Here is a 13,225-nt window from a genome sequence, read left to right as displayed (position 1 = left end):
CTGTGGGAGGGGTTGTCCCAAACACGTGTGGAATCAAACCAGGAGACACTGGTTGGTTGGGAGAGCTGGGAATGCTCCGCTGGAGAGGTGAAGTTCCAGGGAGAGCTCAGAGCCCTGCCAGGGCCTGAAGGGGCTCCAGGAGAGCTGGAGAGGGGCTGGGGACAAGGGCTGGAGGGACAGGACACAGGGAATGGCTTCCCAGTGGCAGAGGGCAGGGCTGGGTGGGAGACTGGGAATTCCTGCTTGGGCTGGAATTCCCAGAAAAGTCAAGTAGGAATTTTCTGCTGGAAAAGGGGATCCAGGGCTGGAATTCTGCCCCTCTGCCCCCACCCCCCCAGGTGATTCCCCACCTCCAGAGCTGCCTCAACTCTGGATCCTGAGGACCTGGAGCCGCTGGAGAGATCCAGAGGAGGCCCCGGAGCTGCTCCAGGGCTGGAGCCAGGCTGGGAGAGCTGGGAATGTTCCCCTGGAGAAGGGAAAAATCCAGGGAATCCTCAGAGTCCCTGAAGGGGCTCCAGGAGAGCAGGAGAGAGACTGGAGACAAGAGATCGAGGAACAGGACACAGGGAATGGCTTTGAGCTGAAAGAAGGAGATTTAGGTGGGATTTTGGGAAGGAATTCCTGGCTGGGAGTGTGGGTAGGCCCTGTGTGGTGGTTTTAGGTTTGTTTATTTCTGTTTCCCGAATTACGTGTAGTGGTTTGAGTGTCTGTTAGAATTACTTATTCCTTTTTTTTTGTTGTGAGATAAGATTAGGAGAGAAGTGAATAGGTTTAAATTTAAAAGGGTATAAAGACAGGTTTATTAATAAAATAGCAAGAAGGGGAAAAAAATAGAAAGAATTAGAATAAAACCTTCAAAACATTTTTCTCCCATAAGTTTTCTTTCCCTTCTTACGGATAACGTAAGAATTAATTATGGTTACACCAGATGTCAATAATCAAACTTGGTTTTGCTATAACTTTCTTTTAAAAATCACTTTGTTACAAAACCATCCTGGCACAGGGTGCCCAGAGCAGCTGTGACTGCCCCTGGATCCCTGGAATTGTCCCAGGCCAGGTTGGACAGGGTTTGGAGCAGCCTGGGACAGTGAGATGTGTCCCTGTCCATGGCAGGGGATGGAATGGGATGATCCCTAAAATCCCTTTCCACCCAAACCTAACTGGTATTCCATGATCTGGAATTAATTCTGGTGTAGTCACAATTTGGAAACAGTGACATCAGTCCAAAGCTGGAAAAGGATTTCAAACCACATGGAGAAGATCTGGCGTGCTCCTGAAAAAAAAAAAAAATTAAAAAAATCCGTGAGCCATAAATTTACAAAAATTTGGATAAATATGATTTATTTCTATTCAGCTAAAATAGCAGCCGCCAGAAATTTCCTGCCTCCTCATGAGGCAGGTTGTGTAATGCTGGAAGTCTGGAAGGAATTCCATGCTAAGGTGGCAGCAAAGTTGTCCCTGGTGTCCCTTGGGAGGATGTGACCTCCCTGTCCCACTGAGAATGACGTTCCCGCCCACACACACCTGTAATTCCCAAAGAATTTATCAAAACCCTCTGGTTCTCCAGTTCCCCCTTGGATACAGGGTCATGGAATTAGGGACTGATCAGCTGCAGGGAGGATGATCCCAGACAGATGGAGATAGGGATCTAACCACAACTTCCTTGGGGATGATCCAGAGGCCCGTCGGGAACATGTTCTTAATTGTGAATATAACCACAGGGTTGGATTTTTGGGGATTTTTTTGTGGTTGTTTTTTTTTTTTTTTTTTGGTGGGTTTTTATTTGGTTGTTGTTTTTCATTGGAGTTTTTATTTTGGTGGTGTTTTTTTGTGGGGTTTTGTGTTGTTGTTTTTTATGGCAGTTTTTTGTTGTTGTTTTTTTCTCCTGAAGAGTGAAGCAACTCATGAATGGAGTGATTTAGGGAAATAAAGAAATGAAGTAGGAGGAGGAAATGAGTTTTTTGAGCTGCTGGGTGTTTTCTCTCACGTGGACAAGGAGCAGGAGGTTGTTTGCCCTGGGTACTGCTCCAGCCACTCCAGCAAAGGGCTGCCTGATGTTCTTCCCTTCCAGAACCAGTTTGGTGGGAATTCTCCCAGTTCAAAAACCCTTTTAGCCCCTGAATTTTCTGGAGCAGGTGTTGGAGGCATCGAGCACCTCAATCCGTGCACAAACGGGTTTATTGATAAACACTGACAAACATAAATTATTGGAAGAAAAGCTCAGTTTGAACTGAAATAACAACGAATTTCCCACCTGCCCCTCACAGACTGTGACATTCTAAACACCAATGACCTGCTCACAGATCCCAGTTGTAAATCCTGGAGATTTCCAAACCTGGATTTGTTTGACCCTGTGAGGTCTGTGTAGCAATAGAACCCCAAAATATTCTTTCAACTTTTATTCTCTGCCTCAAAGCTTTGTTAATTCTGTGTCCACAACCTTTTGACTTCTCTGAAATCCTCTCCTCCGCCCCACTACCCTCAGCCTCACCCTGGGGTGGGAATTGTCCAGCTGATTTCCCCTGATCCCAGATTTCCCCTGGGGAAAAGACATCCATTCCTTTTAACCTCTCACAGGCAGGACTTGTCAGGGTGAATTGGAAAAAGAAAGGCACAAAAAGGAACAGAGCTGTCTGGGGGTGGTTTTTTTGCACCACAAGGAGGAAATGGAGACTTTCCACCTCCTGGGTGATTTAAAAGGCTGAAAGGAAAATCTCCTGTGGTGGGTTTGCTGTGCCTGGCTTTATCAGTGTCCCCTGAGTGGTCACAGGGGGGTGTCTAGGTTTAGGTAGACAGGTATATTCCAGGGAAGATTGGAGTCTCCATTGGAATGTAAGCTCCTCCCCCTTTTTTCCAAACGACTATGAATTTGCAATTAAAAGGCTGTCAGGCAAAGATTTTGGGAATAGGTATAGCAGTTCTTTACTATGGAGATAAAAAATACAACATTTACAGAATATTACACAATAAGCAACCAACCAAACAAACAAGAAATCCTAGAAAACCCTGACAGTCAGAAATACAACCTGACGCCCTGTTGGTCAGGGTGTTGGAAACAGCCCAAAGTGAGCCCTCCTGGAGTGGCAGATGTGGTTCTGTTGGAGCAGAGATGGTCTTGTAGAAAAAGGGTCCAGTAATGGTGAGATGGGTCTGGTGTTCCTCCAGGAATCCAGTGGAAAACTGGATGTCTGGTGACACTTGTGGCTTCTTTTATTTAGATGGAAATGGTTTGGCTCTTTCTCCCGGGGTGGAGCATCTCACAATGGGATATGTAATTGTCATGTCATTGATGAGCCTTAATGGCTCATTAACAGGAGATAAGGAACACTGGGATGATGTAATCTGTCCCATCATTGGTGAGCTTTGATGACTCATTAACAGAAGATATTCCCATTAACAAGAGATAAGGAACACTGGGATGATGCAATGTGTGATGTCATTGGTGAGCCTTAATTGCTCATTAACAGAAGATATTCCCACAGAGGGAATGGGAGGGTGAGCAGAGATAACAAACACTCTCCACTGAGCAGAGATAAGAAACACTGCTCCACCTGCTTTTTAACAGCTGGCTTGTTATCAGAGAAAGCAGTTTACCCCCTTTCTCCTGGAATTACAACAGAAAAATAAAAATCTTCCCAACCGGGTTTCAATAGATGGAATAGAATAAACTTTTTTTTTTTTTTTTTGGTTACGAAAACCCGAGACAGAGGGTCACAGCACAGGGGACTTGGGCTGTGCCTCCCAGCAGAGACATTTACCGGAGGTGTCACCTGGGTGTTGCTCTCTTGGAAAATTACTGTTCCTCATGAGCGCTCTCCCCTAATGAGCTGTTTTAATAACCCATCCCAAAATCCTCATCCTCACTATCCTGAGGCATCTTTTGCCAGGGGTTATCTGTCATAGCTACAGAGGTGAATGGAATAATATCTAATATTAGGACAAATTAAACCATCATCATTGTTCAGATTAAATGACGAGGCTGGTCTTACTTAAGTGATGCTTACCCAGGGCAAAGAACAAGGAAAAAATTGATGTTTCTGCCAACTTTGAAATTGTATCCCCATCAACAAATGCTTTTTAATGCCATCTATTTATATTAATTTTTTAATATTATTATCATGATTAACATATGCAAGAAGCCCTGCCCTCGGTGATTCTGTGCCTTGTCACAGAGGGCCCTGATTTGATCACAGAGGTGATAAAGAGGTGATAAAGAATCATTGTGACAAATAAAGTGCATCCACTGCAGATCTCTTGGGCCTGGGGAAATGAAAACCACTCTGAAAATAAAAGAGAGAGGGGGAAAAAAAGCACTTTTTTCCTTCAGTGTGGTGGTGACTTTGTTCATGGTGAGCAGAAGCAGCCTCGTGTCCCATTTAAAAGTGCCTCTGCAGCCCTGGGATTAATAAACCTTCCTTTGATATCTCTTTTTCATGATGTAGATTTTCTGCAGAATCTATTCATTAATTTTAATATTATTATTGTTATTAGCCTTATATTTGCAAGAGGTCTTTTCCTCAGCCCTGCCCTCAGTGATTCTGTGCCTGGTCACAGAGTTCTCTGATTTGTGATAAAGAATTCTTGTGACAAATAAATTGCATCCACTGCAGGTTTTTTGGGCCTAGGGGTATGACAACCACTCTGGAAATAAAAGAGAGAGGGAAAAAAAGCACTTTTTCCCTCAGTGTGGTGGTGACTCTGCTCACGCAGAGCACAGAAAGCCTCGTGTCCCACTGAAATGTGCCTCTGCAGCCCTGGGATTAATAAACCATCCTTTGATATCTCTTTTTCATGGAGTAGATTTGCAGCAGACTCTATTCAATAATTTTAATATTAATATTATTGGTATTGGTATTATTTGCTTTGTATTTGCAAGAGGTCTTTTCCTCAGCCCTGCCCTCAATGATTCTGTGCCTGGTCACAGATTTTCTCTGATTTGATCACAGAGGTGATAAAGAATCATTGTGACAAATAAAGTGTGTCCACTGCAGGTTTCTTGGGCCTGGGGGTATGACAACCACTCTGGAAATAAAAGAGAGAGGGGAAAAAAAAGCACTTTTTTCCTTCAGTGTGGTGGTGACTTTGTTCATGGTGAGCACAGGCAGCCTCGTGTCCCATTTAAAAGTGCCTCTGCAGCCCTGGGATTAATAAACCTTACTTTGATACCTCTTTTTCATGATGTAGATTTTCTGCAGAATCTATTCATTAATTTTAATATTATTATTGTTATTAGCCTTATATTTGCAAGGGGTCTTTTCCTCAGCCCTGCCCTCAGTGATTCTGTGCCTGGTCACAGAGTTCTCTGATTTGTGATAAAGAATTCTTGTGACAAATAAAGTGCATCCACTGCAGGTTTCTTGGGCCTAGGGGTATGACAACCACTCTGGAAATAAAAGAGAGGGGAAAAAAAAAAAGCACTTTTTCCCTCAGTGTGGTGGTGACTCTGCTCACGCAGAGCACGAAAAGCCTCGTGTCCCACTGAAATGTGCCTCTGCAGCCCTGGGATTAATAAACCTTCCTTTGATATCTCTTTTTCACAGAGTAACTACGTCCAGAGCTGTCAGGACGGGGGGATTTGGCCACACAGAGCCGTTGTGTTGAGCGGGAGATAGTTTTCTATTATTATTTCCCTCCCTGGGGAGCAGCATCTTTGCGTCACCACCAACAGCTGCATCCACCCAGAGTTTTGCCAGGAGATCGTGGCTGACTCCGAGCAGATGCAGTCAAGAGGGAATTTTAAGAAACTGGGCTTTTAGAAGAATGAAAAAAAAAAATCAACCCCCCCCCCTAAAAAAAAAAACCCAAACCCAACTGTCTGTGGCTATAAATATATGGATTTGCTGGCTATCTCTGGAAATAGGCCCCAACCTATAGATAGCTGGAGATAGCCACACCTAAATAAACACCACACATCTCCAGCCAGGGAAGTTTGTTTAGGTGGGGAGTTTTTGCAATTTTTAGCCGTGCTGGGATAATTTTAAGGTTGGCCAAAGCAGCGAACAGAGGGCCCCCAGAGCAAGCTGGTGTTCCTGCCCCCGAAATAAATGGGGATTATTTCACACAGAGAGAGCAGCTGGGAAACCACTCTCTGCAAAGAGCAAAGCGTGTTAAAGCCATCAGAGCCCGGAGAATTAACAGCTCGTAACTGCCCCGGGAGCAAATGCTCCTGGGCTGCTTCCTCAGGGAAAAATTACCACGGGAGGATGGGAACTGACAGCCCTGGAGGCTGAGTCCTCCTTCAGCCAGGTAGTTTTGTCAAATCCCTTCCAGATAATATTTAAGAGGGAGTGAATGATCAGCTGGAAGTGTCCGAGGCCAGGCTGGACACGGGATTGGAGCAGTTTGGGATGGTGGAAAGTGTCCCTGCCCATGGCATTGGGTGGTCATGGCCCCTTGTTGATTTTAGGGATCATCCCATTCCATTCCTTGCCATGGGCAGGGACACCTCTCACTGTCCCAGGCTGCTTCAAGCCCTGTCCAACCTGGCCTTGGACATTCCAGGGATCCAGGGGCAGCTACAGCTTCTCTGGGAATTCCGTTGTCATCCCTCCCAGCCAGGAATTTCTTCCCAATATCCCATCTAAATCGACTCTCTTTCCATTTAAACCTGATCCTCTTATCCTGTCCCTCCAGCCCTTGTCCCCAGTCCCTCTCCTGGAGCCCCTTCAGGCCCTGGCAGGGGCTCTGAGCTCTCCCTGGAGCCTTCTCCTCTCCAGGGGAACATTCCCAGCTCTCCCAGCCTGGCTCCAGCCCTTGGAGCAGCTCTGGGGCCTCCTCTGGATCTCTCCAGCAGCTCAAAATCATATTTAATGTGCATTTGTTCTGGTCCCACATTTTCCCTAAGCTCCCCTTCCCGGCCATGAAGGAGACAGGGATCAAAGCTAAAAGGACTTTTGGCCTGGCCCTTCTCCTCTGTTCCCCAAATTCCCTTAAAACCAGGAGTGAGTGTGACCTGTGTTCCCTGGAGCTCCTCGATCTTTGGATGAAATGCCGTACAAATGACAAGTGATGAACCTCAGGCAGCTTTTTCAGCCCGTTTCTCCCCCAAATTCCACGGGACCACTAACCAAGGAATCCCTTTACCTTCCCCACATCCAGCAGGATCATTTCTCCAGTCACTTTCTCCAATGCTGGTGGCAGAAATGGCACGTTTGGGTCAAAACCCAAGGATTTCCCTCACTCCCATCTCCCCCAGAAGAACAGGGATGGCAAACTCTGCTGTTTTTACAGCAGCTCAAACCCATCCTCAGCTGGTTTTATGGTGGCTCAAGCCCATTCTCTTTCCAAGGATCAGCTGGAGGGTAAGAGGGATCTCCATCTCCTGAAATCCCGGGGAAGGAAAGGATCTCCATCTCCCAAAACCCCGGGGAAGGAAAGGATCTCCATCTCCTGAAATCCCAAGGAAAGGGAAGTCGGAGCCAGCAACTTGGGAGGTTGGCCAGGCTTGGGAGCCACCAGCGGGATGGGCCATCCCAAAATCCAACCTTGACCCTGTTTTGGTCTGCTCCTACCCATCCGCAGCGCCGGGGTTTTACGGCTTCCCAGGAATTCGGAGGGGCCTGGAGGACCCCGGCACAAACACAATGGGAAGGGCCCAGCGTGTTGCTGGGCTGCTTTATCTGAGCTCCATTGTTCCCAGCAGCAATCCTGGAGCTCTCGGTGGGTCCTGGGAAAAGCAAACAAACCCTGCGGTGCCTCCAAGTGACGGCACAGGAGCAGGGGTTGGGATTGTTTCACCCCCAAGTTCCACGCCAGTGAAGTGTCAGGCGTTAGGGTTTTAAAGTCTGTGGAGGGATTTAAAAAATCATCTGGGAGATGTTTTGTTCATGATTTCGGTTAAACCCCAGGTGCCGTTCTCGTTCCGTGCCTTTGGGTTTGGTCTGGGGTTGGTCTCCTGGAAATAGAATCCGAGAATCCTTGGATGGTTTGGGTTGGAAAGGGACTTAAGGATGATTTTTATGGATGTGCACGTCTAAATTGGGGTGTCTGGGAGTAAATTGGAGCGTCTGAGGTTAAACAGGGGGGTCTCTCGTGAGAGCTGATCCCAGCCTCCCTCCAGATTGCAGAGGGTTTAAGAGCCTGGAAATAATGACATACTTCCAGGAATATGGAATATGAATAATGTGGATGAGGGGAACAGAGTCCTGCAGGAACAGGATCATCAGCACTCAAAGTTTTCCCTGAAGCTTTGGAAATTTTGGGCCTGTTCTGTGCCTTTTGTGAATATTATCCCATTTTGTGAATATTATCCCATTTAGCTTTTTATTTGATCCCATTTTTCTGTTTGAAAAAAAAAAAAAAAAGGACAAGCAAAGCAAGGACAGAGATTTTTCTGGCTTTGTTTATCTCTCAAATCTGCAAACCCCCCAAATCCAGATGTGGCCTCAACGACATCTGAATCAGCAGCTCGGATAAATTTTGCAGAAATTCCATCTGGAAAGCCCTTTTTTCATGCTTCCATCCCCTTGTGCTGCCGATCTCATCCTTCACAGCCTTCTCATTCCCAAAAAATCTCTGGATCCCTCCCAGCTCCACAGCCCCAACGCTGCTGGTGTCTTGCTGAAGGGGAATGAAAAGGATGAAAGGAAAAAAGAAAATTTTGGATGGAGGGCACAGCCCCATGAAACTCAGGATGGGATTTGCCACCAGAAAATTCCTGCTCTGTCTGGTATTCCTTTTCCTTCTTGCACGTGTGGCAGCAGTGGGAACAGTGGAGGGTTTCCTGCAGGAATTGAATTTATGGAATCGGAGAATCCTGAATTGATTTGGGGTTGGGAGAGACCCCAAAGCCCAGGTGGTTCCTACCTCTGTGTGGTGGGCAGGGACACCTCCACCACGCCTTGAGCACTTGGATTAAATGATAATTAAATCAAATTACGTTGGTTTGATTATCAGGCTCTGTAAACCAGGCAAGGCCAGGTTTGGCCTCTCCCAGCGGTGGGTCACCAGGAATGGTTCAGTCTCCTCATGTGGGAATTTCCTGGAGTGGTGGAGCTCCAGGTGGTGTGTCCATGGCTTGGCCATCACGGCCTTTGAGGTTTTCTGGGAATTGTTTAACTTCCCATCCTTCTCAGCTCCCCAAGGATGCTCCTCAGATCATGGGGATCGTCCTTGCAGCTGGAAGATCTTCCAGTATTTTTCCACCTGGAGGGTCTTTCCTGGTTGTTCATTGTGGTTTCCATGGAGCCAAAAACTCCCTTGGGAGACTTGGAATTCTTTGGAGATTTTTTTTTTCCCTCATGGGTAAATCCAGGGAGGAAAAGCTCCTGGGAACGACCAATCCTGAACTCCAAGTGAGGGAGAAATAGAAGTGGAGAACCTCAATTTTTTTCTCCAGAGGCTTTCCCCAAGGATCTGAGAGCCCATCCAAGAAATCACATTTCCCAACGTCTTCCCAGAGTGACCTCAGGTGGGATTTGAGGCTCCTCCGTCTCCAAGGAGCGCTCCAGGAGAGGCTTTCTGTGACTTGGCACTTGGGACTCAACCTCCTTTCAGAGAGAGGTCCTGTGGTCCATCACAGCTCTCCACCTCCCAAAAACCTCCTGCCCATCCAGAGGCTTTTCCTGAGGCCATTCCCACCTGTAGGAACCTGGATATTCCCAGTGAAATTTCTGAATGGGGCTCAGGGATTTTTTTTTTTAAGGAGCTCACAATTCTTGGATTACTGAGGAGTCCAACCTTGGAGTGAGATTATAATTTTTTTATTATTATTTTTTATTATTCTTTTTTTTTTACTATGGAGACAAACATTTTGGATTACAGAGGAGTCCAAACTTGGAGTGAGATTATCATTATTATTATTAATATTTTTTTTATTATTTTTATTTTTACTTTTGCTGGGTTTTTTTTTTTTTTTTTTTCTTTTCTTTTTTTTACTACAGAGGCAGAACATTTCCCAGCTCCAAGAGGATTCCAGCTTGGCAGCAGGAAAATCACGCCAGGATATTTTTTTCCCCTGAAAAATCTTTGAAAAATCTCTCCTCTCCTCAGCTTTTTTTGGGGGCCTGCACAGACAGATCTATTAAAAAAAAAGCCCTATAAAAATATCCCATAAATACGCACAGACACACTCAGTAAATTAATATTGGCAAAGGGCTTCGCTCCTCCGGCGCAAAACCGCAGAGAAACATTCCCAGATCTGCGGGTTCTGATGTAATAGGGCTGAGGTTTGGCGTTCCAGGACGGCGTCCCAAGCCCCAAACCCCGATCAGAGCTGTCATTCAGGGCCCGGCATTCCTGGCATTGCTGCAGGCAGGGAGAGGAGGGAACCGGGAGAAAGAATTGGTCGGGGGTTTTTTGGAGGGGGATTTATTGCTAAAATCAGTCTGGGAAAGGTTGGGATGGGGGGGAGGCATTTTAACCCTTTGCAGGAATCCCCGAGTTCAGCTGCGAGTGCCAGCAGGATCAAGGAAAATATCCCGATGTTTAATGGGAACCTCAGGGTTTCAAGGCCAGCTGTAGAAAATTGCAACCTAAAACTTCCTGAAGGATTAATTATTAGTGAGCTCTCCCTTTTCCAACGAGATTTTGGCAAGCTCAGGCTGTGTCTGGATTGGATAACCACAGGCAGAGGCTGCCTGGGATTTAAGAAAGGGAAAAATAAACGCAGGTGATTTCTTTCCCCGTGTCCCATGGCCAAAATATTTCCTTCCCGAGTTTTCTGGTGTGGGTTACACTCCCCCAGGTTGGATATCAGTCATCCAGCAACGGCTGAATCCTGAAATTCCAGCAAAATTCCCAGCTCAGCAGGAATTTGGTCCAGGTAAAAATTCCCAAGTGATCCCTGAATTTGCCAGACTTTGTAAAGCGCTTTGGGTTCCTTTGGGATAAAAGTGCTGAGAAATTCCCAGGTATGGGATTAACCCACTCACTCCATCATTAATCCTTTGGGAAAACTCCCAGCTCAGCAGGAATTTTGTCCAGGTAAAAATTCCTAAGTGATCTCTGAATTGGAACAGGGATTTGTAAAGCGCTTTGGGTCCCTTTGGGATGAAAATGCCACAGAATTCCCAGATATGGAATTAACCCAATTCCACCATAAATCCCTTGTGAAAATCCCACCTTTCCACCTCAGGGAACACAAACCCGTCTTTCCCAACCTGCCAAAATGACGGGATTCCCCAAGGACTTGGGATTCCCAAATGATCTGGGATTCCCCAAGGATCTGGGATTCCCAAAGGACCTGGGATTCCCAAAAAGATCTGGGATTCCCAAATGATCTAGGATTCCCAAGGGACTTGGGATTCCCAAAGGAATCTGGGATCCCCAGAGGAGCCGGGCTGTGTGGTGCCGTAGGTGACGCTGTTTTCTCCATCGTTTCTGCTGCAGGAGGTCTTTGATCGCCTCTATTTGATTTATACTGTTGGATACTCCATCTCCCTGGGATCCCTCACAGTTGCTGTCCTTATCCTGGGATACTTCAGGTAGGCGGCTCTGTTTTTACCTCAAAAAAAAAGCCTTCCAGGGTTTTTGGTTTTTTTTTTTAATTCCTGGAAGGATAAAAACAATCGGGGTGGCGCAGTTTCAGGGAGCCACCAGTGGTTGGTGGTGGCAGCTGTGATTTGGGATGCATTAGGGTATCCCTAGGGCAAAAAAATTCCCGGGGGACGGCAGGTGGGATGTTGGGACTCCTCCCGCTTCCCTCAGGTGGAGTTTTCCATGCCCTCTTTGTAGCAAACAGGAAGAGGGGGGCATCTCCAGGAATCCCTTGGGAAAATATCAGGGATTTTCTGTCCCCGTTGTGTCCCCGCAGGTGACTGGCTTAGCTTTGGGTGGCTGATTTTCAGATAAATAAGGTTTCCTGAGGGAAATTCCACTCTAAATCCAAATGTCCATGAAGGACAAACCAGTTGAAAGGGACGGAAAGCTCCCGGGCTGATTCCTCCGATCTGCCCACGCTGCTGCTCTTCCCAGGGATCCAAAAATGACCCTCCTGACTCCCCCATTGTGTCCCCTCCCTTCCCACCATCCCTGCCATGGGATTGAGACCCCTAAACGCCACTTTGAACCCTCATTATCCATTTCTTAGTTCATCTTCCATCCCTGGAAGTGTCCAAGGCCGGGTTGGACAGGGCTTGGAGCAGGCTGGGATAGCAGGAGGTGTCGGGGTTGGAATGGGGTGATGTTTAAGGTCCCCTCCAGCCCAAACCGTTCTGGGATTCTGGGATTTTTGTTGGCACAGGCAGCATGGGATGGGAGGGATGAAAGGAACATCCTCATCCAGGAATTTGTCCTTTGGGAATGTTCTATCTGGTGACCCCACAGAGCAGGGCGACCCCAAACCCTGAGCCCCGGATTTGCTCCCCTTCCACATCTGCTCGTGTCTTCTCCTAAAAAACCAGCAGGACCTGGACAGGAGCTGGTGGGGCCACAACAGCCACATGGAGTCTGCAGAGGGATTTGGGAAGCTTGAGCCATTCCAAGATGTGGAACACTGGGAATGATGTGTGGCTTTGGGCTCTGAAAGTGCTCAAAAGGGGGTTTCCTTGGACAGCAAATCCCAAATCCATGACAAACTCCATCCCAAGGGGACTGCAGACCCCATCCCTCCACCCCACTCCTCTTCTCCCAACCTTTCCCCTCCACTTCATTTCCTGCCGGACCCTGGCAAGGCTGTTAAAATACTCCATATGCACGTGTGTGGGAGCGTTCCTGGTTTTTCTCTGTCCATACCTTCATCCCACTTTATCAGAGCACCTCGTTTCCAGCCCGGATTACCTGGGCAGCTGTGCTGGAGCATCTTTATCCCGAGGATCAGAGCAGCAGCAGGGATCAAGCCAGGTTTTATCCCAGATATTCACTGACTCCCTTTCAAATGCAGGGGAAAAAAATCCAACCATCGTTTAAGCCTCATAAATTCCACTGGGTGTAATTTGGGTTATAGGAGCTCAGGGAGCAACTGGCGTTGTTGTCATGGGATTAACAATGCAGCCTTTAATTAGTGCAGATTACTGGGATGTAAATCCATTCATAAATCCAGCCACGGCACCAGAGCTCCAGAGGGGACCCCAAGAGGTCAATTTCTTCTTCCCCAAAATCCTGATTCCTGATCCTAAAATACACCTCCTCTTCCTGGTTCTGACCCATTAACCTCTCACCATCCCCCCAAAAAAAGCTTTTCCTCCAAAAAGGACCTTAAAGCGCTTTACAACTGGGATTTGTGGGGTCACTGCTGGGATGGAGCCCACAAAGGACAACATTTCCAGCAGGAAAACAGGGAGGAGCA

At 47.0% G+C, this 13,225-nt stretch overlaps 1 protein-coding gene across 1 annotated transcript in view; it reads left to right on the top strand.

Moving 5' to 3' along the window:
* The window catches only part of PTH1R (parathyroid hormone 1 receptor), a 51,984-nt gene that overhangs the window by 16,475 nt on the left and 22,284 nt on the right, over positions 1-13,225 (top strand). The window contains exon 4 of the mRNA XM_066340384.1: positions 11,329-11,423. Coding sequence (XP_066196481.1) covers positions 11,329-11,423 — 95 coding nt within the window. The remainder of the gene's footprint in view (positions 1-11,328; positions 11,424-13,225) is intronic.

Source organism: Sylvia atricapilla, unplaced genomic scaffold (genome assembly GCF_009819655.1).
Source record: "Sylvia atricapilla isolate bSylAtr1 unplaced genomic scaffold, bSylAtr1.pri scaffold_76_arrow_ctg1, whole genome shotgun sequence".
NCBI lineage: Eukaryota > Metazoa > Chordata > Aves > Passeriformes > Sylviidae > Sylvia > Sylvia atricapilla.
Note: the sequence above shows the minus strand (reverse complement) of the source record. Positions and strands in the feature narration are given on the sequence as shown.